Source organism: Lampetra planeri, chromosome 33 (assembly GCF_965212315.1).
Source record: "Lampetra planeri chromosome 33, kcLamPlan1.2.h2, whole genome shotgun sequence".
Lineage (NCBI taxonomy): Eukaryota > Metazoa > Chordata > Hyperoartia > Petromyzontiformes > Petromyzontidae > Lampetra > Lampetra planeri.
The window spans coordinates 2255204-2281980 of NC_136139.1; the positions used below are offsets into that span (position 1 = coordinate 2255204).

Below are 26777 nucleotides of genomic sequence, written 5' to 3' on the forward strand. Positions count from 1 at the left end.
CCAAAACTTCGGAGAAAATAGATCAATTTTATCACAAAGGTGAAAGAAATCATTCTGAAGGTGTCTGTTAATCAGCGTCTGGCTAAGAGGCTTCCACTCTGCAGTGGCATCACGGTTGTGAATTCAGAGGCTGCTCTGTGAGCGTGTGTGTGCGCGTGTTAGACACTTCTCGTGGCCTTGAAGTGCACATAGCCTGGCACAAACGCCGTGGTGACGTCAACGCCACTTAGTGACGAATGGCGGTTGTTTGTTGTGCATGGTGCACCGGTGTGCCGAGCTCTACCAGTGCTGTGTGGGTAGCAGTCGCACGGTCACTAGCGCATTACGGACCTGGCGAACATGAGTAATGAATATCTGGTCCTGTGCCCTCCCCTTGGTCGACTCTGCCTTAAATTAGTACTTGGTGCGGTGTGTAAACATCAGTGTTCGGGGGATACGGACGGCTCGGCGTGGTGGCAGAGGTCGCAATCGGGTACCCGATACCTGATACCCGGCTACCCGTTTGCGACCCTGGTGCGGCCGGGTACGGGTACGGGTAGGCCGTGAGTCACTGGTGAGTAACCGTTTGTCACTCATTTCCCAACGTCTTGTCTCTTCTCACAATTCAAGTTCCTAGAATCAACCCACCCGTGCCTGCAACATGGCTTCATCCCAGAGGTCGCAATCGGGTACCCGATATCCGTACCCGGCCGGGTACGGGTAGTCGGGTATCGGGTAGGGTATGGGTACCCGTTTGCGACCCTGGTGCGGCCGGGCACGGGTAAGGAATCAAAACCCGTTTGCGACCTCTGCGTGGTGGTGACCACCCAGCGTGCCGTGCTAGCCTTAATAGGTCCTCGCTGACAGCACTCGCCCCAACAGTGTGTTGAGGCTATACGGGGGGATCATTGTCTTTCCGCGTGTGTGTAAGTGGAGCTCTGTTCGTGACCTCACATTGTCATGCATATCTGCCTGATGGGGCAGCTGCATTCATTATGTTCATATATTAATCCTGCAAGTAATTTATCTCTCGGTGTAGGAAATTTCCAGTCCTTTTCAAACATGGTAAAACTAATCCCCCTCCCCAGTTGCTGTGCTTCGGGAGATATGCGGCATTTCAGCGTGAGAGTGTATGTTGGCTGGCCTGTTTGATGTATCCGAGACTGCTGTAGTTATACAGAGTGACAGAGTTTATTTAAATTAGGCCAGAAGCCACTGAAGTACAATTTTTTGCTGAGGGGACCCTGGTAACCATAGTTACATGGCGGGTGGCTGTTTTGAACAATTTACTGAAAAAAAATCCGTGAATGACGAGACAACCCATAGCAACAGAACTTTCGATGGTGACTTAAGACAAGGTGACCACAATGCATTTCGTCAGGAACTCGCAGACTTCTCAGTAGCTTTTTGCACAAAGTGCACGTTTACGTTTCAACAATTTTATTTTCTTGAGAGGGCTCGTTTAGAAAGTGCCTAATTAAGGCCAGCATAGCACAGCAGTGATTTGACCAGAACCGTACACAACTGGCCCCCCTCTTATCTTCTCGGTGTCAGTGTTCACACGCCAAGGGGAGGGTTAGGGTTTGGGGTTCACATACTACGCGAGGTACTTGTTTTTTTAGGAAATTCTGCTGGCAATATCGTGGAACTCCTCTTATCCTGCCGTACCCACCATCCCTGTTATCCTCATATGCATCCTTCTTGTGCACTTTTTACAATTTGTCTTTAGAACTGCTTTTTGTGTTTTAGTTTGTCCGTCCCCCGCATGTCTGATTAACACTGTTGGCTACGTACGGTGCTAAAGAACTTCAACATACTTACACTCGTGTACGGATAACAGGAGTAACTCAAGTGGTGGAAGCTCTTCATCCTGTTTTCCAAATTAATAAATAATAAAATTCGATTTAAAGCTTTCGGGACTGCAGGGATTCATCTTCTTGGTTCTTTCGGTAAAGTCACGTAGAAGGGAAATAATACAATTATAAAAATAAACATAATAAAATAAAAAAATATAAAAAATAAAATAAATATAAAATTAAATTTTTAAAATATTTTATGATGTTTTATTTTTATTATTTTATTATTTCCCTTCTGCGTGACTTTACCGAAAGAACCAAGAAGATAATAAATAATAATACAGGAAAAAGGATCTGCCCATAATGCCAGCCCCTCCCCTCCATATCAGCACGGATAATAAGAGGAGCTTCACTCTTGTGTACAGGGTCAGGAATCGAACCTATTTTGGTGGGATCGTAGTGCGGCGTGCAAAACCACTGTCACCATTTCCCGCGTACACACACGAAGGCACGTTTCCTTCCAGAAGATTTTCCTCGAGTTATGAGTTCATCTCAATCGTTAACATTTTGATGCATTTACCTGCCAATGGGATAGCAGCTTCAATTTCCCAGCAGCATGCACATTTTACGGTTGATCGTCAGTTACCGCATGGAGTGCGGTGTGCTTATCAGTTCCCACTCGAGCCATTGAGCAGGTTTTTTTTTTTGGTCAAATATAGCATGCCAGATTCTAAAATGAAGCGCCAAAGCAAGAGGCAACCGGGATTTACAATCCAACCGTCTGCTTTCTGAGAAAAATGTATATTTAATCCGTATTTAGGTAAAGCCTCTGGGGCTTAATTCACGCGTGTCTCTGCATGTCTTGAGCCGAGCGGTGGCCGAGAGACGCGTGCCCGGGATGACGCGCACGTCACTCACCGGCAAGGCCCTGGGACACTTAAGCCATGGCGTCTTGCCTTTTTCCGACGGCGTTCAAGAATAAGATTTGTTGTCGGCGTGCAGTCGTGGCAGCGAGCTGGTGTCGAGATGCTCTCCTGCTGTTTAGGATGAATCCGCGGTCGCGGTGAAGACAAGTTTATACTTGCATTGTCAAGCATCACCTCTCTGGCATTTAAATACGTTTTTTTGTTTTAACACTGCTGGCTGAGCGCTGCTTGCGGAGTGTAGACCTGTGGTTTGCTCGGTGCCTTTGAATTCCGTGAAGGGGGGGGGAGAGGGAATGTCACGTGCAACTCGAAGGTCATTCACGTAAGGAAGTGTTTTTTTTCGTGACTAGGTGAGAACTCGCGAGAGCGAGGGGTGGTCTCATTTGCGAGGGTGACCCTGTGGCATTTAGCCCGCCGGTCTGGAGGGGGGGAGGGGTGATTGCTTTCTATAATCTCAATTAAACAGTTTGCAGGTCATTATCGAATTTGGTAAAAATGTGGACTCTGATTCCGGCACACAAGTTCCCTACTTTTTGTGAATAACGTCAGGGGATCTTTAACATCCAGACGTTGCATATCGTTCTGGTTATTGCACCGGCAGTAATAACCAGGGCGGCCTCTGGATTCGAACCACGACTGCTAGGCAGTGTCCCCGGCCAGCTAGAAGCTGTCATTTGGGAAATTGATGTTGTCGCTACATGATCGTACAAATATTTTAACTTATTTTCTGGTCAGTCTGAACCATTCTCAACCTCATTGTAATTCTAGATTTGTAATTGTATGTCATCATAGCTGCTTGTCTGTAGACCCATTTAAAACAGTGGTCGAATTTTCTGCGTTTCCATGACCGCTGGCCACCGCGATGTGATTTAAAAACTCATTTCTTTAGAACTCCTTTTTGCATTTTGTTTGTTGTCCTTCCCTCACACCTCCAATTATCACGGTTGGCTACGTGCGGTGCGAAAGAAGTTCGACATACATATCCCAACGTTTCATGAGCCACATGGCTCATGCCCCTCTCCTCCACCCCCCTCATTCTCCTTGGCCAGGGCATGGGGATCAAGAGAGCAAACCTCAACTAAACATTCCTACCAACTTTTAAAACAAACGGAGGTCACGTTCAGCGATGCCAAGCTTAAATATATTACCTTAGTAAATTCAAACCATGTCTTGTTAACAATGCCTGATGACCAATTCACCCAGAATGCACCTGGTCTCGTCAGAAGCTAAGCAGGAAAAGAGCCTGGATAGTGCTTGAATGGGCTCCCATCATGCACAAAACAGGCTGCTGTGGAGCTAGCAGGAGACAGTCGTTTGAATGAGTGATGCAGTGTTCTTCACAAATTTGCAGAAGGGGGGCACTATTATCGATAAGACATTAGCGACAGAGCCGCCACACCGCACTAGAGGCCACCAGGGCCTGCCAGTGGCCCGCGGGCCTTGCAATGAAAAACACTGCTCTCATATGATACACACTCCAAGTCAAAGTCCGGTTAGAATATCTGTCTGACTTTTCAATAACTGAATCCTTTTAAACCTCAATGCAATCCGAGTACTATTGCCAAGCTATGCATGCCATTAGCGAGCGACCTCTGAACCGGTCCTTCCACTGACCAGCGTGGAGTTGTATGGTCAAACAACCCCCAGTGACTGACACTGCTCAAGGAGGCCTTCATCCAGAAGCTGCACATTATTATCGTATGCACACTCGAGTTGGCAGGCGGCACACGCATGCCCGCAGGCACGAGGATTTTGACCTGCGAAATATATATCGGGTGTGATGTGATATATCAGAGGTTAAATTTCGATTTAAAGCTTTCGTGACTGCAGGGATTCATCTTCTTGGTTCTTTCGGTAAAGTCACGTAGAATGGAAATAATAAAATAATAAAAATAAAACATTAAATAATTCTCACGACGTTTCGGCCATGACGCAAGCAGCCGTCCACAGGTGAATTATTTTATTATGTTTTATTTTTATTATTTTATTATTTCCATTCTACGTGACTTTACCGAAAGAACCAAGAAGATGATGTCAGAGGTTGCCGAAAACAATTATTGGTCAAGTAGCCGTCATCGTTTACCCAGCTCGTTCCGAGTCGATGGCTTCACTGGTGCAGGTGATGCTTCATTATTTCTGCAGAAAAAAAATCAGGTTGCAAAAATGTGTACCCACCAATCGAGAGGGGGGGGGGGGCTGTGGCATTCACAAAGTGTCAATTGGGTGATGTGCCATAGACCCAGATTTCTGAGGTACCCGACCTGGTAACCACACTCATAAAAGGTTAACCATTCTTAAGTTTAAAAAATCCCATTCTCCCTTTCGCAATCCAGTAGATTATGAATGTCAATGGACTTCCACCTCGTGAAGTAGAGGACGTTGAATATAAGGGGTTGAATTAATCCGTGAAAACTATTTTGTAATGGTGCTTGCCTCATTTAGTTACGGCCACTCTCTGATGCAGATGAGTTATTACATCTCACGTAGGCTGTAACATCTTTCCTCATGAAATACATCTACTTGAACATCTAAAACGTGTACGAAAAAAAATGATTTTTCAAATTGTCGAGCGCAAAAAAAGATGTGTGAAAAATGACACGCGTTACCACAATTTGTTTTTTTTCACGCGTATGTAGTTTGGGCAAAGACCATGATCCTGGGATTAAAGTGGCTTAGAGAAAATAAATTTTGGTTTATGTGTATCTCAGACTATGAGCTTTATAATAAATCCTAGTGGAATTGGTTATAACGCTAAAAATCCTGCTAATATAAATGCATCTATCCCTGTGAACAGCTCAGAATCTGGGACACCCTCCAACAGTTAACAGAAATGATTTAATTATTAATAATTTCCCTTATTCTTTTGTATAGGTATAGCTACTGTTAATCTGTTTAACACGTAGGCTTTCGCGACCAATGTCATCCATAAGAGTTTTTTTTTGGGTTAGATCGCATAAATATATAAATGAGTCGTTAAAACCCACCACCACCCGACACAGCCAACTCGTAAGGGTTGTCACGTAAACAGAACGTGGCCAATGTGTTGGAGAGCCAAGCCACAACATTTACAATCTTGAGTACGACGTTTCGCCAGTAATTACTACTAGCACCTCGTGGCGCAAGAGCGCAGAAGCGTGGTCACCACATCCACGCCTCTATATAAGGAGCTAAACATTTAGACTTCTGCACAAATCTGGCTGTCGCCTGATGAAGCTAGTTGTAATTACTGGCGAAACGTCGTACTCAGATTGTGAACGTTGTGGCTTGGCTCTCCAACACACCGGCGTGCTGTACTAGTAACGAATTGGCCACGTTCTGTTTACGTGACAACCCTTACGAGTTGGCTATCGGGTGGTGTCGGCTTTTAGCGACACATTTATATATTTTTGCGATCTTCCCAAAAAAACCTATTATACTGTTAATCCCATTTGCAGATGGAAGTCACTTGTTATTCTGCTCGATTATAAGGACCTTCATAGCATTACCACATTTGCATAAGAGAGCATATTATATCATTTGGGAAATAATTGTTTTACTTCTTTTCATAGCAATAGCATTCATGCCAGTGATGCATCCACATATGCGATGCTATTCAGCCAGTCGTGGAAAGGCCTAATGTTAATGCATTATCTCAATTAGACGTTATTTCGACAGCATTTGTTGATCGTTAACATTTTAGACGTATGGGTAGGTGGCGGAGTGATCATAACCTGGTCATGGGTCGAACTCGATCCTCCGGAATTTAATAATACTTCAATACTACTTTATAATACTTTAATACTACTTTGTGCCAGCAGTGGTTGTTCTCTGAACATACTCAGCCCTGGCATACGATCGTGGAATTTCCACCTTTGACTGCACGATGTCAACAAGAGATGGGGCCTTGTCAGTGCTCAATTGAGTAGGAAGCTACTGTGATTTACACTTTTGATTTGACTTTTACAGTGGCTTGACATGTGGCTCTGTTGCATTTAGGTGCTATATCAAACCGATTTGTACTATTCCTAAGGAAGGTTTTTGGATTAGAAGTATAAATGTGTCGTAACCCTCCACCACCCGACACGGCCAATCAGCAAAAAAAGTGTCACGTTGACAAAAGACAAATAGTTCACTGCTTTAGCCCACCGGTGTGTTGAAGCGTGAAACCACAACATTTACAATTTTTGAGAACGACGTTTCGCTGGTAATTGCATCCAGCATCATCGGGGAATTCGCCAGCCAAGCAGTAACGGCTTTTAGGCCAACCATCGAACATAGGCGGTGCGCCTCTACGACTCTTCCGATATTAGGAAGTCACTGGAGCTACGCACTTTTAAATCTAGATTGACAACACATTTCTTTAGAACTACTTTTAGTGTTTAGTGTGTTGTTCTTACCCCCCGCACCTCCGATTAGCTCGGTTGGCTACGTCCGGTGAAAAAGAAGTTCAACACATAATTGTGAGCAAGACTTTTGTGTGACATTTTGCAAATGGGTTACATTTTTAGTTTTGGAAATTATTTTGTCTTCAGATGTAAGTGGCCACCTGAGGATGTTGTAAATGTGGCAATTAATTGCAACGAAATGCCATGATATAGCATTCACTGCAGGAAACGTGGGGTGTTATTTATGATGCAAAAATTATAGACGGAAGTCTAGTTCTTAGAAATGTTTTATTCATGACATGCAAGGTAGAAAATATTCCGGGGAATAGGGGAACTATTTTGACGTAAAAATAATTAATATTTTAACATTTATTTCAGACACTTTATCGTGACATAAGCAGCACAGCCGCTGTGTTCACAAAAATGTAGAGCTCGTCGTGAATAAATTTCGTGCCACGGACGACTTTGACAGCCTGCAGACTTCATTCATTGGCTCTCAATGCTGTTCTGCCGCACACGGCCAGGGCAGGGAAACTTCCACACAGTTAAACTTTACACTTTGACGATATTGCCCTTGGGAGGGAAAATGGCAACGTAATCCGTGCACTTGGTGATTAGGTCAGGCACAAAGTTACAAAGTCCTAACTGCTTGGACTGTACGTCGTTTTACCAGCAGACTAAAAGCTAAGAGATGAAAAAGAATTCGTTCTTTCGCATTTTGACGGCCAAGTATTGACGGTACGTACTTCACAATCCCACTGGGTGGGCCCGTCGGTTTGAGCGCTTGACTCGCAATCTGCAGCGCCCGAGTTCGCATCCACATTGGAGGGGTCGATTCAGCCCCATCATTTCTCCAGAAGTCGATGCAACGGGCAGGCACTGTACCGACTTGTGACGAGTCAAGAAAGGTAATCATGTGGAGCTACTGACACGCATGAAAGGAATGTGGAATTACCACGCTTGGCTTAGGACCAGAGAGACTCATTGACGATCTTTTTTTCACTTGACAATTTTACTTTCGGTTTCATTAAACTAAACGTTTCACGACGGACACATGCGTTTTATTATTTTAAATTCCATAAGCTGCCTTAGCAAAGTGGCCTTTGCTGATTGCGTCTGTTAGAATACTCGCGTATATGTTGCTGTTTTTATTATAATAATGTGAAAGCTACCTTAGGCATTGTACGTACGGTCCCAGAGATGGTCACGTGTATTTTATTAAATCCCACAGCATTTTCATAATGCAGTAATATTGGGGCTGGCTTGGCGCATAAATAATCCCCGTTTATTATACCTCTTCGGTTGAGGAAATGGAAGTGGCTATGATGAAACATTCTACATTCATAAAAGAGAATGTATCAATGCACTTGCTTACATGCACTTTAATCAAGTGACTTGCCAGTGTAAAAATGTACCCATGTGCCAAATGTACATCTCAGCTTGAAAATGATTATCATGTGTAGTGGTGGCGGCACTTCTGAGATGGTCTTTTTTGAAAGATAGATCTCTTGTTTCCTTAGATATGTTTTTATGTCTCATGTTTGTGGCTCTGACATGCAGCGGACTACTTAAAAGATCTTGCGGTGATGTCTCAAGGACCTTTAACATCTACTTTAGAGCACATTCAGAACACTGTTAATTGTCTGCAAAACATGTGAGCGAGTCCTCCATTTGACGGTTTTAGTCTCCGCGATGAATGTCGCAGATATCTGGGTCGTAGTCGTTATAATCCATCATCATCAGCCATGATCAATCCACTGCTGGGTGAAGGCTCTCCCCGAGCTCGTCATTATCTGTCACGGTCCTGCATCGTTAACAATTCACCCCGCACCTGCACACACAGCTGATTTCATCGCTCCATCTACACAGCCAACGTGCTCCGTGGTACCGACGCTTTACGAATCACAACAACAACAACCGCCATTCGGCACAAAGTGGCCGTGATGTCACCACGGCGCTTGTGCAGTTTAAGGCCACGTGAAGTGTCGAGTGCCCCGCTGGCAGGAGGTCACGGGACAGACTCGGATGCCATGGGTCGACTGAGTGAGATGACTGGTCGATGCGCCACCTGTGCCCCCTACAGATCGCATTACGCACAGCACGCACACTCGCGCACACAGAGCCACGAAGCGAAAGCCCCGGCGTTGAGTGAAATCTCGGTTCGGGTTGTTAATTTGGAATGCGTGCGCGTGTTTGTCCTTTGTCTTCTCTTACGATGAGCCAGGCATGCATGGGTTTGATTTCATGGTTTCTTTCAAGGGCATTGCCAAAAAGCCTTTTATCGTTTGTGAGAAGAAAAATAGTAAGAAATACGCTGCAACGTAATTGAAAGTTTCGTAATAGTATGCAGCTCTGTGCTATTTGTTCTGCCACGTGGCAATAAACTTCGGTTATAAAAAAAATGCCGAACTGAATCTTCCTTAATATAGTTCTGCCGCGTCAAATTGTTTCCCATGTCGAATTGACATGGAACGTTGCCGAGGTTTGACCGGCGAAAAGTTTATTTTGCTTCTTCACATCTGCAAATGGGGAAACCGCTTGATGTCATTTCAAATCTGTTCACATGTTTCACTTTCTGCAAATTCTCCCCCACCCCTCCCGAAGGCATGACGCTGTTAAATTCCGTGCGCCGTCGACGTCTGTCAATCGTCACGTGACCTTTTTCGGCTCCGAGGAGGAAAGGCCATTGGCAGAAAATGTTAGCATATCTCCATATATAAAAAAGGCAAAGTTGTGAATGTGTGTCTGTTCAAAATGTTTAGCGTACTTCCCGACATGCAACAAACTCGAAATTTGCCATGTGGGTACTTTCCAGACTGTACACCACGCAAAAATTATAAAAATACACTTGTGTTTTTATTTGGGGGAGGGGGGGGGGCTCAATAATGCATATAGTTTTTGCACGGCAAGTGAGCTATGAAGTCAAATCTGTCACGTGACCCGCGCACGTGGAAGCGTAACGCATTGTAGTGTAGCGGGTAGCGCGCTGCGCTACGAACCCGGCGACCCGAGTTCGATTCCCGCTCACGGCCACCACCGGTGGCGATTATTTTAACTGGTCCTGGGCCTCCCCTAGGTCGACTTAGCCTCAAACGAGTAACTGGTGTGGTGTGTGAACATCGCCACTTGGGGGGGGGGGGGGGGGACACAGGCGGCCGGGCATGGTGAATCCAAGTCTCGGGCGGCGCCGGGTAGTAAAGCTAGTCAATAATATACGTTTCTTTAAGCGAGGCAGCGCTAATGACGTTGATTTGTTTGTGGTGCTTTTGATTTACACTTGCACGCTCTACACTAACGACAGTACCTTGAATGTGTTTTTTTATTGTAGTGGTCCCTCTGAAATTATGGGGAATGGGGGTATAGTGTTTAAGAGAGCCGTTTCCATAAGCAACGCACAATCCAACATTGAAAATCTAGCAGCCAGTTGCTCTCTAAACGCTCACAAAAGGGCGCCGCCGATTGGCTGAGGTCTGCTGCCGAGTCCACTTAGGAGCGCTCTGATTGGCCGAAATTGTTGGGGCCGCGTGATATCGTTAGAACGTATCGTTAATCGAAACAATGAAACAATGGCGGTGGGAGGGCACCCTATGGGATGCGGATCGTTAATCTAAATAGCGTTAATCGATGGTATCGTACACCAAGGGACCACTGCATTTGTATTATTATTAAGTACTGTACTTGTGTTAATTCTTTTTTTGTTGTCTTCCCTGAATAATAGATATTGTGTCTCGGTATGGTTTTCGTCAGGTTTCCAGTTATTGTTCAAATATGGGGTGAGTTTAAAATGTATTATACCTGACGTAATGGACCACGATTGCTCGTACGAATATACTGCGGTGCAATTTAAGCTCGAAATTATGCCGGTGCTCACAAGTTTTGCCTGCATCCCCCCGGTGGGGTGAATATTTAAACGTTTGCCAGAAGCCAGAATAATTGACATTCCCTGTGGAGTGAAACGATCAAAGATCATTGTTGTGGTGCAGATGTGAGAGGGCTCTTGAGTTTGCAGTCAAAAAGTTGAGAACGTCGAAACCGTGTCTGTTGTTGGCCCAGCATAAACTATTACACGGCATAATACATTTTTGGACTTGAACTTTGGCCGTGTTTTTGATCTTCATAACAGATTCAACACATTCCTACGGAGGGAGCTGTTAGGAACGTTGGGTTGCTGGGTCAATGGCCAGGGTCAACGGCGGCGTGGTGTATTCCGCAAATATGCCTGACTGTGTGGGCGGGCACAAGCCGGCGTGAGTAGGTTAAACGTTGAGTTTTATAAGGGTACCATGGGGTGACCAGCCCCTCCCCACCCAGCCCCACCCTCCCCACCCAGCCCCTCCCCACCCAGCCCCACCCAGCCCCTCCCCTCCCTCCCTTCCCCACCCAGCCCCTCCCTCCCCACCCAGCCCCTCCCTGCACGACAGACGGACACAATAATCCCCTGTAGGTTGGTGTAACCAGGAGGTTCATTCCAGTATAAGCATACGCTATTCTTTAGGCACATTTGTATGGCTGATGATAATGATGGTCGGTAGTTGTTTTATTGTGCCAGTGATCAGTAACACTGAGCTGGTATGTTCTAGGGGGGGTGGGGAGGCAAGATCATGGAGATGAAGTTTAAAGTTTATTTTTTGTTACCACGCAGCGAGAACTCAAGAGATCAGGACGAGTCTCATTTTCAAGAGTGACCTGGGTCGCCCAACATTACAAAAGTAAAAAAAAACAGATACAATTAAAGGACAGCAATGAAGTCAATATCAATCATAACAAAGAAATTGAAAATATTGCAAGAAAACCATGAATCAAAGTTTAAACAATAAATTGGCTGGAGCGTGAGTCTGCTCGTCCAGGTATCAGGTGTCGACTGTGATGGATCTCGAAAAGTGAAGCAGATTTATTAATTGCGTATTTATGTGCTGCACATACAGCCGTCACTCCCCATCATTCAAGGAGCTGAAGAGCGCACAGTTTCGTGGTGGGTTTAAGATGGGCCATTTGAAGGCAAATGTCACAAGCCACCGCGTCGTCGTTTACGCAACGAGACGTAGATTTAACGACGTATGTATGAATGTGTTTGTTGAGCTTCTTTGGGACCGTGCGTCGCCAACTGTGATAATCGGAGGTGGGGGGGGGGACAACAACTAAACGTAAAAATCAGTTCCAAAAAAAGTGAGTTTTTAATATAGATAACAGTTGTGCGAATGGCGTGTGCAACAGCCTTGTCCAGACCACCAGCTCAGAATAACTGAACGCATGACGATTTTGTCATCCAAATTACCGACTGAAAAAATTGAGGAAATGTGTGCCAGCCCCATCAGGCAGCAGTGAAACGGCCACAACTGTCGACCAGTTTCATTCTCTATAGCAGCGGTCGGGAACCTATGGCTCGCGAGCCATATATGGCTCTTCTGGTGACGGCATATGGCTCCCAGACAATTTTGAGTTGAAAAAAAAATAAAAAAATCAGTTTGGAACTGATTTTAAAATACTTGTGATATTGCTTAATAATACTGTGTCATTTTAAAGTAAACAGAAATTAGTTTTGAAGATAAATTTCACGGGTCACGGGGCCTCAACGCCTGCATGAAGCTCAACCTCACCACGTACGAACCAGACTACAAGGCCATCAGCAAAACCATGCAGCACCAGAAGTCGCATTAAAAGTAAGACATATTTAATTTATTATACGTTAAAAATACTATATGGCTCTCAATGCAATATATTTAGAAATATTTGTTTTTTATGGCTCTCCCAGTCAAAAAGGTTCCCGATCCCTGCTCTATAGGACTCATCGGTACGGCTACCAATGTCTGCTGCTGCCATTTGCCTCCTCGTTTACAGATTTGAAGAGTGAAACGCGTCGGATTTTCTTTCTTTTCTAAAAAAAAATCACAGTTGCTGAGCACAGGTCCATTTACGGTGTAAAATATAAGCGTTGATGCATTGCTTGAATTGAGCAAGGTCGTAAGAACGTTTGTGAAAGAGGAGGATGGAAAGTCGAGGAGTGCCAGGGCAGACGTAGAAGGCACCTGGCAGTCGCTTGAGATTCTGGAATGGAGGAGACGTTATTTTTCTGTTTGTCTGTGCCATTTGCACAATTGGTATCGAAGTGGCGAATAATGCGTTGGCGACGATTGATAGCGCGGCGAGAGGTGCGATATCTTTGGGTGTCGTTTCCCTCCTAAGTCACGCTACTCATTTTTGCCTCTTGCCCCGTTATTCGCAGCTTTGGCGTCTTTCCACGTCGTGTTGTGCAAATCACCGTCGGGGATGATTTACACCGTGGCACTTGCAAGGAAATTATAGTGAATCATAACTTACATTCACATGCACATAAATCAAAAGGTTAAGATAAGTGCGGCCTGCATTGCCTTGCATGCACAAGCGATCATATTGGTGAACGCAAAGGTTGAACACGAAGGTGTACATTACGGGCTTTGTTATGAAAGGCCCACTTTAATATGAATCGTTGTTGGCAGATGTTATTTTTTGGGGGGCGTGGGTGGGAGCTTTTTCTCAAGCAATGGTTATGGTGGGAGAAATGATTTATGTTAAAACACAATGCCTGTTCATGCCAACAAGCTTGTTTACATCGCTATTATTACCATTTTCTAGTTGGTTTCTGAATGCATTTGTTCAGCAGCAGATGTTTTGCAAGTGCCCAGAGGCCCAAATCTAGCAGCTCTGTTGAATATTTACTCGAGAAATTGTTTAATTTACATGTTCGCAGTTGTAAGCTCTTGCATGAATTATTGTAGTGCGCTGCTTTTTTAAATGTTACGCTCTTTTTTTTCACTTATGAAATGTTGTCTTGTTACATTTAAATTTTAATACATTTTTCCACCCAGATTAATATTTGATTTTACAATTTAAAAAGCCATGAATTAACAAGGCGCTGGTTCGTTGCCATTTGCTGGCGTATACAATCCGAAACATTCTTCTTCTTGGTTCTTTCGGTAAAGTCACATAGAAGGGAAATAATAAAATAATAAAATAAAGCAATAAAATTATTTTCACGACATTTCGGCCACAACGCAAGCAGCCGTCCTCAGGTGAAGAACAGTTCTGTCGGAAAGACAGTGTCTCATTCAGACGCTGTCTTTCCGACAGACCTGTCCTCAGGTGAAGAACAGGTCTGTCGGAAAGACAGCGTCTCATTCAGACGCTGTCTTTCCGACAGACCTGTTCTTCACCTGAGGATGTCGTAAGAATTATTTTATAATGTTTTATATTTATTATTTTATTATTTCCCTTCTACGTGACTTTACCGAAAGAACCAAGAAGATGAATCCCTGCAGTCACGAAAGCTTCAAATCGAAACCGAAACATTCTCTCGATCTTTTAGAATCTACATGGCATACAATTTTTGTTACTTTGAAAGGAGGTGGAAAACACTTTTTGGAATATTGTTTACAAGTGTAGTGCTAATATTCACGTGATCCGAGCGGGAGAGTTACTGAGGCAGGAAAAAAAATTATTGGATAAATTTTTTTCCTGCCTCGGGTAGCTCTCCCGCAATTTTTTCACCTGATGACGATTGCTTGTGTTGCGATGGAAACGTCGTGATATTTTATTATTTTTTATTATTATTCTTTTTCTATCTACGTGGCTTGACCGAAAGACCCAAATAATACACCTTTCGGCCTTAATTTTTCACAGGCCAGTTTTTCATTGATGAATTACCAATAACATAATCACTCTTTACGCCAAAGTGAAGATGACGTGACGTTTTTTGCGAAAAAGTAGGTTTTTGTACCTTTTATGATGCGATATCTTAAATGTAGACATTACCCGCAACGATATTGTCCAAACACCGTATAATTACTGTGCTTCTTTACCATAAAATCAGGAATTGGTCTCACCTGCACAAACACAAAGTTTATGAATATAAGAGCCCTTGCCTGGTTAAATTACAGAATGTTTAACTGCTGTATATACAGTGGCCCAAAAGTCAGGATCTATTGAGACGAAACATAATTTTTGAATGTTCAAATATTGCACCTGTAATCCTACAAAGTTCTAGATGAATGTTAATGAAGGTTAGTTGGAACATTTTTAAATAGATTAAATATCCCTATGTGGTTTGTTAAAGTAATTATAAATAACCCTGTGTGTCCTGGCTTTTGTGCCACCCTGTACAATTAGACCTCCTGCGCAGAGGTCGCAACCGGGTACCCAATACTCGTACCCTACCCGATACCCGGCTACCCGTACCCGGCCAGGTATGGGTACGGGTACCCGTTTGCGACCCTAGTGCGGTCGGGTACGGGTACGGGTAGGCCGTGAGTCACTGGTGAGTAACCGTTTGTCACTCATTTCGGGTAGGGTACTGGTACGGGTAGGGAACGGGTACCCGTACCCGGCCGGCCCTGGTGCGGCCGGGTACGGGTAAGGAAGCAAAACCCGTTTGCGACCTCTGCTCCTGCGACACTAAAACAATTCTTAACTAGGCCTCCTGGTGCCCTCTCGTGGAGAACTTGGGCACTGATTAGATTTTCTTCGGATCGTATTTTTTTTGGTGTGTGTGGTTACTTTAAGAAGCAAGCAGAGAGGGGAGATGGGGAAAGGCGCCCTTATCAAATTCTATATTTATAGAGCGCCATCACTCAATGTGCTTAACGTAGTAAAAAACGGTGACAAGATATGATTTTGATTGGCAGGGGCATGCAAGGGCTGAGGAATGACTGACTACGATAGAGGGGGCTTAGGAGTACTGAAAGGGAGGGACGGGATGGAGTTGGGGGGGGGGGTATGGGGAGAGGCGAGGGAATGTAAGTGGGGAGCGGTGGAGCAGCAGTTAGCGCCGCTGCGCTATGAACCCGGCGACCCTAGTTCGATTCCCGCTCACGGCCAACACCGGTGATGAATATTTTAACCGATCCTGGGCCTCCCCTAGGTTGACTCGGCCTCAAATGAGTACCTGGTGCCATGTGTAAAGACATTGCCACTGGGGAGACAAAGGCGGCCGGGCATGTTGCTGGCCAACCACAACCCCCTTGTGTGCCTTGGTGACCTTCATAGGTGCTACTCGCTAACAGCACTTACCCCAACAGTTTATTGAGGCTATACGGGGGATCTTTGTCTTTGGGGATGGAAGAGAGACATCCCTTCGGAAGATTGCGACCTTAACTTTTAAACTTTCGAGCTGGAAAGCAATTCCAGGCCAGATAATGTGCCCATGGACCAGTTATGAGAGTTGTGTGTTACAATTTGTCAAGGGGAGAGATTTATCTTGGTGGGGACTAGGGCCGTGGATGTTTCTGGTTGGCATGAGAGGCCAGCTAATTGGCTGTGTCGGGACACTGAGCTGGTGCCTCAAGAGATTCTGAGCCGAGAGCTTTAGGTCAGACACCGGAGACAGTTTAATAATAATAATAAGTGCGCGCATGCACCTGCATTCCAGTCGATAACCGAAACGGAATTGGCCACTCGCTGAAATATAATCCTTCGTTAGGCTCAGACTGAGAAAATTGCAGAAGCTGAAATAACTGACGGACACTTTTTTTACATTTCTGCTTTAATCTTGCATTGTGGGGGATTGCTGCCAAAGCGGTGTCGTGGTCGGCACACTCGACTTGCAGTCCACAGGTCCCCGGTTCGATTCCATCTCCCCTGGCACGACAGTTGAAATAACGGTGCAAATGTATGAAACTACCCCCTCCCCACCGTCTCTGTCCAACCCGCAGTGTGCATGGGTGCACCACGGTTATTCGAGTGGCAGGTCGCGCGTGGAGGGGTCACGCGTGGGTGCCTCCCGTCTCTTTCAGAATGTCTGACCCAAATGGAAGAGTAGGCCAAATATCCTCTAGACGAGGGGTGGCCAACCTGTAACAGACCCAGAGCCAAAAAGTACCCGTGAGTTCTGCAAAGAGCCAAGTGTTTTTATTATATATCATTCACATTATCATACAACTTTAATTCATTATCTATTTGCTACTGCTGTGATAGTCGTATGTTCTACGTTATGCCCCTTCGATAGAGCCGCGCGTGGTGGATTAAAGAGCCGCACGGGGTGCTTGGAGACGCCAGTTGGCCACTACGGCTCTCAAAATCTTCTTTCGAGATCCCTCTAGTCGAGGCCCTTTTCCCAGCAGTGGGTAAGCAATTGGGGGGCTGCACCTTTACCTTTGTCCTTGCATTGCGTAGGATTTTGAGTGGTCCGATCAGATGTGCGATATCTGCATGCGGATGACAACACTGATTTGTTCCTCGCAAGTCGTGGCCTTTCTGCTTGACTACAGCAGAGAATCCGAAAATGTATTCATACTGGAGGACTACTATGAGCTACAAAGCTATTTTTTTCTCCGATGTCCAGTAGGGGCGGGTCAGAACGTTACAACCACAAACAATACAAAAAACACGATAGAAGTGGAAAGTATAGGAAAGGTAAACAAATCACTTAAAATATATAAATAAAACTAAATAAATGTTTTCATCTTGCCAGGTAGAGCCCACCTGAGGTATTAATTTATTTTTCAGAAGAGACCTTGTCATCAACGGTAGAGAGGTAAACGCAACATGGGCCGTTACATTCATGATAAAACTAGAATTTGAAATTTCGTGGAACGTAGCAGAAATTTAAACCGAAGAAAACCTAAAATAATTTTTTTTAACTCAAGACGACAGATGTAAATTAACATTTTTATTACAACTTAAACTATGAATCATGTAAAACGTAGATGATGACATGTGTCGCGCGGGTCTAATAAAGCGGCCAAAGAGATCTCATGCCACACTGAAGACACCTGGTGGCGTGAGACAGTCGTGGTTAGTGGTCGCTGCTATGTTGAAGCAACTCATACTGGTAGGAACCTCCTGGTTACACCAGCCCACAGGGGATTATTGTGTCCGTCCGTCGTGCAGGGAAGGGCTGGGTGGGGAGGGAGGGGCTGGGAGGGGAGGGTGGGGAGGGGCTGGGTGCGGAGGGTGGTGCTGGGTGGGGAGGGGAGGGTGGGGAGGGGCTGGGTGGGGAGGGTGGGGCTGGGTGGGGGGTGGGAGGGGTGGGGCTGGGTGGGGAGGGGCTGGTCACCCCGTGGTGCCCTTATAAAACTCAACGTTTAACCTACTCACGCCGGCTTGTGCCCGCCCTCACAGTCGGGCATAATTGCGGAATACACCACGCCGCCGTTGACCCTGGCCATTGACCGAGCAACCCAACGTTACTACCAGCTCCCTCCGCAGGAATGTGTTAAATGAGTCCATAATAGATATTTGTGGGTTAGATCGCGTAAATATAAAAGTGTCATTAAACTCGCCACCACCCGGCACAGCCAATTGGTGTTGTTTGTCACGTAAATAGAAGATGCCAATTCGTTACTAGTGCAGCACACCGGTGTATTGGAGAGTAAAACCACAACATTTACAATTTGAGTACGACGTTTCGCCAGTAATTACAACCAGCATCATCAGGCAACAGCCAGATTTGTTGAAAAACCCCTCTCCTGTTTCTTTCTTCAATAGAGGGATGAATGGGATGTTGTCATTTGTAAATAAATGAGTGTTCATATTATTTGTAGGTTTTTACCCTTTTAACTGGTACAAAACTGACACCTTTATTCAAGGCATCATGTTTGCAATGACCACAACACAAGTAGTCAAAAAAGCAAACAAAAAGAAGCAACTCTGATAAGGATGATAATATGCACTGTCCTTGAAGTTGATTGGCCCACACCCGAGACGGCTTTCTTTAGAGCCTAGTCCCCATTGGTGTAGGGCCATATGACACCAGAAGGCGTACAACTCAAACACAGTGCAATATCAGAGTATTGAGAGCTCGGGGTAAGCATTGGTGTCATCTGGCCCTACACCAATGGGGACTAGGCTCTAAAGAAAGCTGTCTCGGGTGTGGGCCAATCAACTTCAAGGACAGTGCATATTATCATCCTTATCAGAGTTGCTTCTTTTTGTTTGCTTTTTTGACTACTTGTGTTGTGGTCATTGCAAACATGATGCCTTGAATAAAGGTGTCAGTTTTGTACCAGTTAAAAGGGTAAAAACCTACAATTATATTTTGCCACTGGTAAAAGAGATCTCATAGTGTAAATGCTTACCCCGAGCTCTCAATACTCTGATATTGCACTGTGTTTGAGTTGTACGCCTCTTCTGGTGTCATCTGGCCCTACACCAATGGGGACTAGGCTCTAAAGAAAGCCGTCTCGGGTGTGGGCCAATCAACTTCAAGGACAGTGCATATTATCATCCTTATCAGAGTTGCTTCTTTTTGTTTGCTTTTTTGACTACTTGTGTTGTGGTCATTGCAAACATGATGCCTTGAATAAAAGTGTCAGTTTTGTACCAGTTAAAAGGGTAAAAACCTACAATTATATTTTGCCACTGGTAAAAGAGATCTCATAGTGTTCATATTCTTTGTTTCTTTCGGTAAAGTCACGTAAATAGAAAAATAATAATAATAAATAAAGTGAATAAAATTAAAATAAATAAAAGTGTTCATGTTATGTAACATCTATTTGTCGCGCCTTGCAGCCATCAACCTAAGAGGAATGTAGTGATTTACCTCCCTCCAAGTTTTCATGGATAATGCCCAATCCGTGGTCAATTCTATTCAATAATCAATTATTGTCTGACTCCCAATTCTTGTACGTGTTGCGAGCAAAACAATTGACTGTTATTCATTAATCTATGGATCGTTACATGTGTAGTGACATAGCGCTGACTGATGTACAGCAGTGCAACTGCATTGGGCAGTTGGCTCACATGCCATTGAGCATATACATGGGTGTGCCGGCAGGGCGGAGGAACTGGGGCAAGGGTCACCAAAGACCTCATCGGGAAGCCCCTGGAACCCACTAGTGGGTTCGAGAAGGGAGGCGCGGCCAGGGCGGAGCCAGGCCGCGCCGAGGAGGATAAAAGCAGCGGAGAGTGAGAGCTCTGGGCTGTCGGTTCTGGAAGTGGACTCATGTCGCTGTCGTCTTCGCCGCCATCGTCGCTGCCACCTTCACTCGATAATTGCGCGGCCGGACAGTTGTTGGCTGTCTCGGTCGACGCCGTCGGTGTAACGCGGTTAGGGTTTGTCTCGGCTGGGCTGTACGACAACGAGAAGGAAGGAGGTGAACCTGTTGAACCTAAAGAGAGTTACACTCTTTGTTTTTTTTCGGTGAAGTCACGTATGTAAAACAATCAATAAAATAAAATAAATGAAAACAACTAAATTAAATCACGACGTTTCGGAGGCAACACAAGCTTCCTTCATCAGGTGTAAAAAAGGCTACAGTTATTTTGCTGTGCCTTTTTTTACACCTGATGAAGGAAGCTTGTGTTGCCTCCAAAACGTCGTGATTTAATTTAGTTGTTTTCATTTATTTTATTGATTGTTTTACCTACGTGACTTTACCGAAAAAAACAAAGAGTATGAATCCTTGCAGTCACGAAAGCTTCAAATCTAGAACTAAAGCGAGTTGTGATAAAGAAGGTGCCTCCTGCAACTACCTCGTCTCCGACTTGTGCTACACTACACATGTATGGCGGTGACAAGTCAACAGATGGCAACCTTTTCACAAGCAGCGATGCAATCTTAATGTCACTGTGTATTTCCGCGTACTTCTACATCGCAGTGAAGAATATTCCCCGCGTTTGAAGCGGTTTGCGTTTCAGTTTTGTCCAGAAACCTCTGTGCATGGTGGCAAGATGTTAACTCCTTTGCCTGGTATGCAGGTGGTCGTGGGTTTAATCTCGACCTAGACGCCTGCTGTATATTTTGAGTGTGCATGTTCTTCCTGTGGTCGTGTGGATTTTTCTCCGGGTCCTCCGGTTTTTTCCTCCACATTTAGAATTGACGTGCATTTAGAGTTTTTGGCTGCTATGAATTTCCACTGGATGATAAGCCACTTCGTTGAGCTTCTGAAAAAGAGCTTTAGCTTTTATTGGGCCTAACCTGGTAAAATAACAAAACATCCTTCAATAGTTTTGTTTAAGGTCCGCTTATATTTAGTCCCTAGCGAGTCAGATCTGCGACGCACCTTCCACAAGGCCCACTACGCTATTAAAATAATCATGAATAATTGACAGCCCTTTGTCAATCCACTATTCCGTGAAGTTCCCCCCACGTCACGGTGGTGACGGGGGTTGTTTGACCATACTTGGGTGCTGCTCAGTGCGGCTTGGTGAAGGTGGTAGAGCTGAGATGGCTGGTAAATTCGGGTACAACAATTCCCGCGCCTCCGTTTAGCACGGTTGGCTTCGTGCGGCGCAGAAGGAGTTGAGCATGCGTCTCGCAGTGGATTTGTCTGCAGCACCCCCTTTATCCGCTAAAAACCCATGTTTGTGACATCCACAGACCAGCTGACAAAGCTGAAGGACTTGGAGGAGAGGCGGAAGTACTACAAGTGCAGTAGCAACTACATCATGCTCAAGTCTCTGGACAAGTGGTCGGAAAAGGAGCTCCACTCCCAAGACAAACTTACAGAGCTGGAAAAGCCAGGTAAAGTGCCGGTGGTTGTTGAGCGAACGCGAGACTCGGCGTCTGAAGCCATATCCCACAGCTGGGTCATGTGACCAGCGAGGCCCGTTGGCTGCCGTGCATCCAAAGAGTGCAAACTTCACCGACGGATAATTTGTTAGGTTATTGATTGGGGGCAGAGGAAGCTTGGGTAGATTGTAGATTCATTTTTATATTTTTTAAACGATTTTTCCGTACCGAGAGCTTAGCCGAGCGACCAGATTTAACAAAGCGTTACCGGTATATTCACAACAACAAAGAAACAAAGCTAAGCACACCCCCAAAAAGCCGACAAAATCCCATTTAGTTTCAATGCGTAATTTGCGGCGGTTGAAATTAGCCGGTACACAGCATTGTACGCCACAGCGGAACTTGTCGCAGCGCCAGACGCGCGCATCTGAACCCTTCAGAACGGCTCCTATTGCTATGCCGCGTTGATTTTCACAGAGGGGGGAAGTGGGCAGCGAACCCGAGCTGTGGGAAGGAACCGGCTTCATGCGGGGAAGACTCCACATTTCCCTCGCGACCACTGACAATAGGCGAACAGAAAAAAACGTGGTGTTGCCTCTCTCCAATGTACGCTCCAATGTACACACCTGCTGGTTCACGGATGGTGTGCAACCCAATATGCAAGTAGCTATCTTGTGTATACATAAGCCTCCGGCTGCATGTGTCCCGGGCTGCCCAGGACACGTTAGAACCCTTAATTCGTGACGAAAAAAACACTTTCAAGGTTTGGCCAAGCATTGGATTACAGCGCCCCAGTGGCTTCACTGCATTATCTATATAGAGACAGCTTTCTAACACCGTTTGAGACGAGGCTCAAAAGAAAGCTGTCTCTGGTATGGACCAATCAGTTTCAAGGATAATGCATATATTATCAGTGTTTTTTTTTGCATTCTGACCACAAGCATTGTGGTTAATGCAGACATGATTCCTTGTGAAAGGTTTCAGTTTGGCGTTTTAACATCTTAACACCTATTTTGTTGCCAGATAAAAGGGGAAAAACTTATCATATTTTGGTACTGGCAAAGGAGGTCCCATGATGTAGAAACAACAACATGTCACGTTTTTCATGAACGCTGCCTCACAAGAGGAAAATCTTTATCGGAGAGCGCTTCAGGTGAATGACCGTTTTTACGGAGGACTCGCCCTAATTTATACTTTTGCTGATTAGAAGTGCCTTTTTACGTGGGATTAATCTTTCGTATTCTATTTTCTTGAGCTTAATGACGCTTAAGTAACTTAGCTTTAACTCGACTTCCATTCATCTTTCGGTGAAATGAAGTGGTACTCGTTATTTGCGCACTGATACTCCTGACCGGACGCTGGATCGTTGCTCCCCGCACTGCCACCGATTGGTCAAGGCTCCATGGTCTGCCGGGGCCTGCCACAGCAGCAGCAGGCCTTGCCTCAACACGTTGACGGATACAGGGGTTCATCTTCTTGGTTCTTTCGGTAAAGTCACGTAGAAGGGAAATAATAAAATAATAAAACTAAAACATAATAAAATAATTCTCACGACGTTTCGGCCACAACGCAAGCAGCCGTCCTCAGGTGAAGAACAGGTCTGTCGGAAAGACAGCGTCTGAATGAACACCACCAGACGTTTAAATCGGATACAGGAGTGGCCGCTCCCACTCTCTGCCCATGCCTGACCACCGGTTTACACGTGCGCGCGGATTTGATTTCGATGAAATGTGCTCTATCAGAAACGTGTGCTTCAACTGTAGGTGGAAGGGAGTACGAGGTGAACCATCAGATCAACGACAAGGTCTCGCTCTTCAAGGGCGACATCACCCTGCTGGAAATCGACGCCATCGTGAATGCGGGTGAGTGCCGGGGACGCGCTGCCAACACGTTTTGGGGCACGTGGAACGGTCCACGCTTTTGAGGCTGGTTACCGCTCTCGCTCTGTCGGCTGTTTCGTAACCCCCTTTCCCCGTTCCAAGACATCCGCAAGTTGCAGGGTGGGTGTCCCCCCCGTTCACCAGTGGACCTCGGAACGCGCGAGCGGTTCGACGTTAATTTTATTTGGAGAGACGTAGAGCCATTGTTTTTAAAGACATTGAACTCGCCGCGTAGAACTGTAGCGACACGACCGCACTCTACGGTAGCTGGCGCCAAACTGCGCCACAGGCCCTCCCACCTGCCCTCGCGGGATCCTCGGCGTACCGATGAATTTGTTTCATTTAAAGTTTTCCTTCCGATTCCGTACACGGACGTCATCAGAATGGGAAAGGGTTAATTGTCCGGCGGTGTCTTGAGGAGGTGGCCGAGTCTGCCGTGTGGCGATAGAGTGGCCGACCGCGTGCCACGACTGTGAGAATATTCCGTCGCGGTTTTAATTCGCTGTGGCTCGGTGGTGCACCGCGATTACCGGTCAATCCCATTGACCCTCACGATCCACTGTTGGCCGTCGGGCCTGCGTCAGATGTCGCGTCCGTCTCGTTTGTACCGTTCTTGCTGCCTCGGTTGTACTGTTCTCATCTGCATTGTCCGTAATGTCTTCGCTTTGTCCGTAATGTCTTCGCTTTGTTTTTACTGCCCGCAGCGTCTCGGCTGCACCATCTCGCTTTTGCAGTCTGTATTCTCCGTTTTGTCTGTAACGGCGTTTTTTTTTGCGCACGAATCTTCTCATTTGTAAAGCGACTCATTTTGTGCTGTTATCTCATCCGTCTCCGGCTCAATTGTACCGCCCCATCCGATCGGTCACGTTTGTCCTGACCATTGGCTTAAGGAGAAACTGCCCGTAAGTCTTGCGCGAATTGAAAATAATCCATTCTTACACGCATGGTCAGGCAGCATGCATTCCGAGTATAAATAACGTGTAGTAATCGAGGAATTAATAATTGCTTGGGGACGAGCTGTGTGCACAAGACGAGTGGAAATTAAAATGTAAAACTGGCGTGGGCCTCCTCTAGGTAAGCTCAGCCTCAGATGAGCACCTGGTGCCGTGTGTAAGTATTTGCAGCTGCAGAGACAAAGGCAGCTGGGCTTGGTGTTGATTCTGCTATTGGCGCAAATGTTTAAAATGCAGTAATTTTGTAAGAGATTTTAGGGCCTATTAATGTTGCCCACAAGGTGGCAGTATTTCACTATGAAGGTAACTTATTTGTAATGTTGGTGGATTCTGTTACCATTTAATGTGGTTATTGTATTGATTTAGCTATTAATTCACACACATAGGGTTCATTATGTGTACACTGCTTTTTGTTTCAAGGTTCTCAGAGTCCATGGGTATAATTTCTAAGTTGGTCTAAGCTGAGTTGACTGTTAAAATTATATTTATTTTTACATTCGTCCGCTAATTATATTCAGGACGCAGACACAGTAGCATCTGCGCATGGATTAAAACTTGTTTCGCTGCTGTTCTGAAACTCCACGTTACAGCAGAGCCATGCTTAAAACAACATGACGCAGTCTGTCTTGGGGATTGTGTTCCCGACTTCCGAATCTATACAAATTAATTTGATTAATTTAAATCGGGCCTAGATACGAAAGTTCGCCCGATATGACAGTTTTGGTTTTATTCAGACTGTTCCGAAAAGTATGACATCACAGGAAATGACGTAACACAGGTTACATTACTCCCCCCCGTTCCAACAGGGGAGCAAGTGGCACCCTGGTGACGTCACGTTTGTTAGCGTGAAACGGCGTTGGATCGTTACGTCATTCGACTGATCCGACGATACGAAATCGTCGTTAAAAATACAAAGATCCAAACTTTTCCAATCTGAAACTTGCCATTTGTGTATGATGGCAAAATGTTCATGAGCTGAATGACAACGCCCATGGTCTGCTCACTAGAAGAGGGCTTCAGGAGAGAATTTGCGTAGTTTTTCTACTCCGTTGAAGAAAGCCAGACAGACTACAGTGCTTCACTGTGTGATCCATCATTGGCGTTACATGGCTGCAGTCGCGCTGCTTGGGGCTTGTGTCTTTAAGTTTTAATTCAAGGAGGAGATTTACGCATCGGGCTGTTGATCTTTTGACACGGTTGATGGAGCACCATTGTCTTCAAAGCCATGAGGTGCTATGTTTGGGTCCTTTTATTTGGGACGTGACATTGTAGACGGCGAATACATTTGCCTACAACATCATCTGTCACTGGTCCGTGTTACGCAACCACTGCTGCTCTACCGCCATTGGGACCACCTGAAGGCCAGCGGCCTTTAGACCGTGTCGTCTGAGCTGGGCTTGACACAATTGAATGTGAAACTATTCTTACAACTATGAGGGACAGGAGCATTGCTCAACCACTGGTGACAGAGCTGAGGCTATCAAACTGAATTGTCTCAGTCCAGTCTTATTTATTTTTGGTCGTAGCCTTGTGCACAAATCGCGTCATGTGAGGTGTGAAACGAATACAGCAAAGGATGCACAAACACAGCCATGAAATAATAATTTCCTCTATTTATCCAGGGAAATGTTACGGAGTATCGTGGCTTTTTCAGGGGTGGCCCTCACTGGGGGCTGTTTTTCCATTCTATTCGTGAGTGCTTTGCTTGTAATAGGACACCAGAGAGCCCAGAGAAAGCCCCTTGGATGCAAAGGGTTTGCTCAAATCTCCGTACGGATTGATTCAAGAAAACATTAGCCGCATCTCCGGTCTACAGAACTTCAATGTAAAGGGACGAGACGGATGACGCGTTGCTTCGGTGTTGCACTGAGGTTCTTCACGAGAAAAGAGGTCATCTGGTTTTAAGAGTTACACAAATTAACAGTGCATATAGGTAGGTAAATTGCTAAATAAATCATGTGGAGTAGCAAAGGACAACAGCTGATGCCTGTAGCCTCTTGACCCAACTCATTGTGCATGTATGTGTGTGCGCGTGAACTTTTTTCACACCGTACGTAGCCAACCGTGTTTAATCGGAGGTGCTGGGGAACGACAACGCAACAAGCAGTTCTAAAGAAATTGGTTTTCAATCGATATTCAAAAGTGCATAGCTCTAGCGGCTGTGCACTTGAGTTTTCAATCCGCAGAGTTCCCCCTTCGCCTCTCTCGCGATGATGCGGCGGGTAAATAAAGAAAATAATTCTCGAATGACCCTCGGTGGAAAGAACACAAGCTTGTACATCTGAGGCACCAGCTGCATCCTGGAATTACTGAGTCTGCTCAAGAGTTTGGAAAATGTCTCCACTGCCAAAGCAGCCCTCCTACATTCAAAAGAGGGAAAACATTCTTCCATTAGAGTTCTATTGTGTGTTTTTTTTGTGTTTGCCTTGCATGAAAAGAACACATGGGGTAAATTTT

At 45.4% G+C, this 26777-nt stretch overlaps 1 protein-coding gene across 6 annotated transcripts in view; it reads left to right on the forward strand.

Moving 5' to 3' along the window:
• The window catches only part of LOC144729607 (ADP-ribose glycohydrolase MACROD1-like), a 192003-nt gene that overhangs the window by 14374 nt on the left and 150852 nt on the right, over positions 1–26777 (forward strand). For 4 of the 6 annotated variants that reach the window (XM_078609984.1, XM_078609983.1, XM_078609979.1 and 1 more), the window contains exons 2-3: positions 21356–21499; positions 23230–23349. In XM_078609984.1, coding sequence (XP_078466110.1) covers positions 21356–21499; positions 23230–23349 — 264 coding nt within the window. The remainder of the gene's footprint in view (positions 1–21355; positions 21500–23229; positions 23350–26777) is intronic. The other 2 variants (XM_078609980.1, XM_078609982.1) reach the window with 1 other exon arrangement.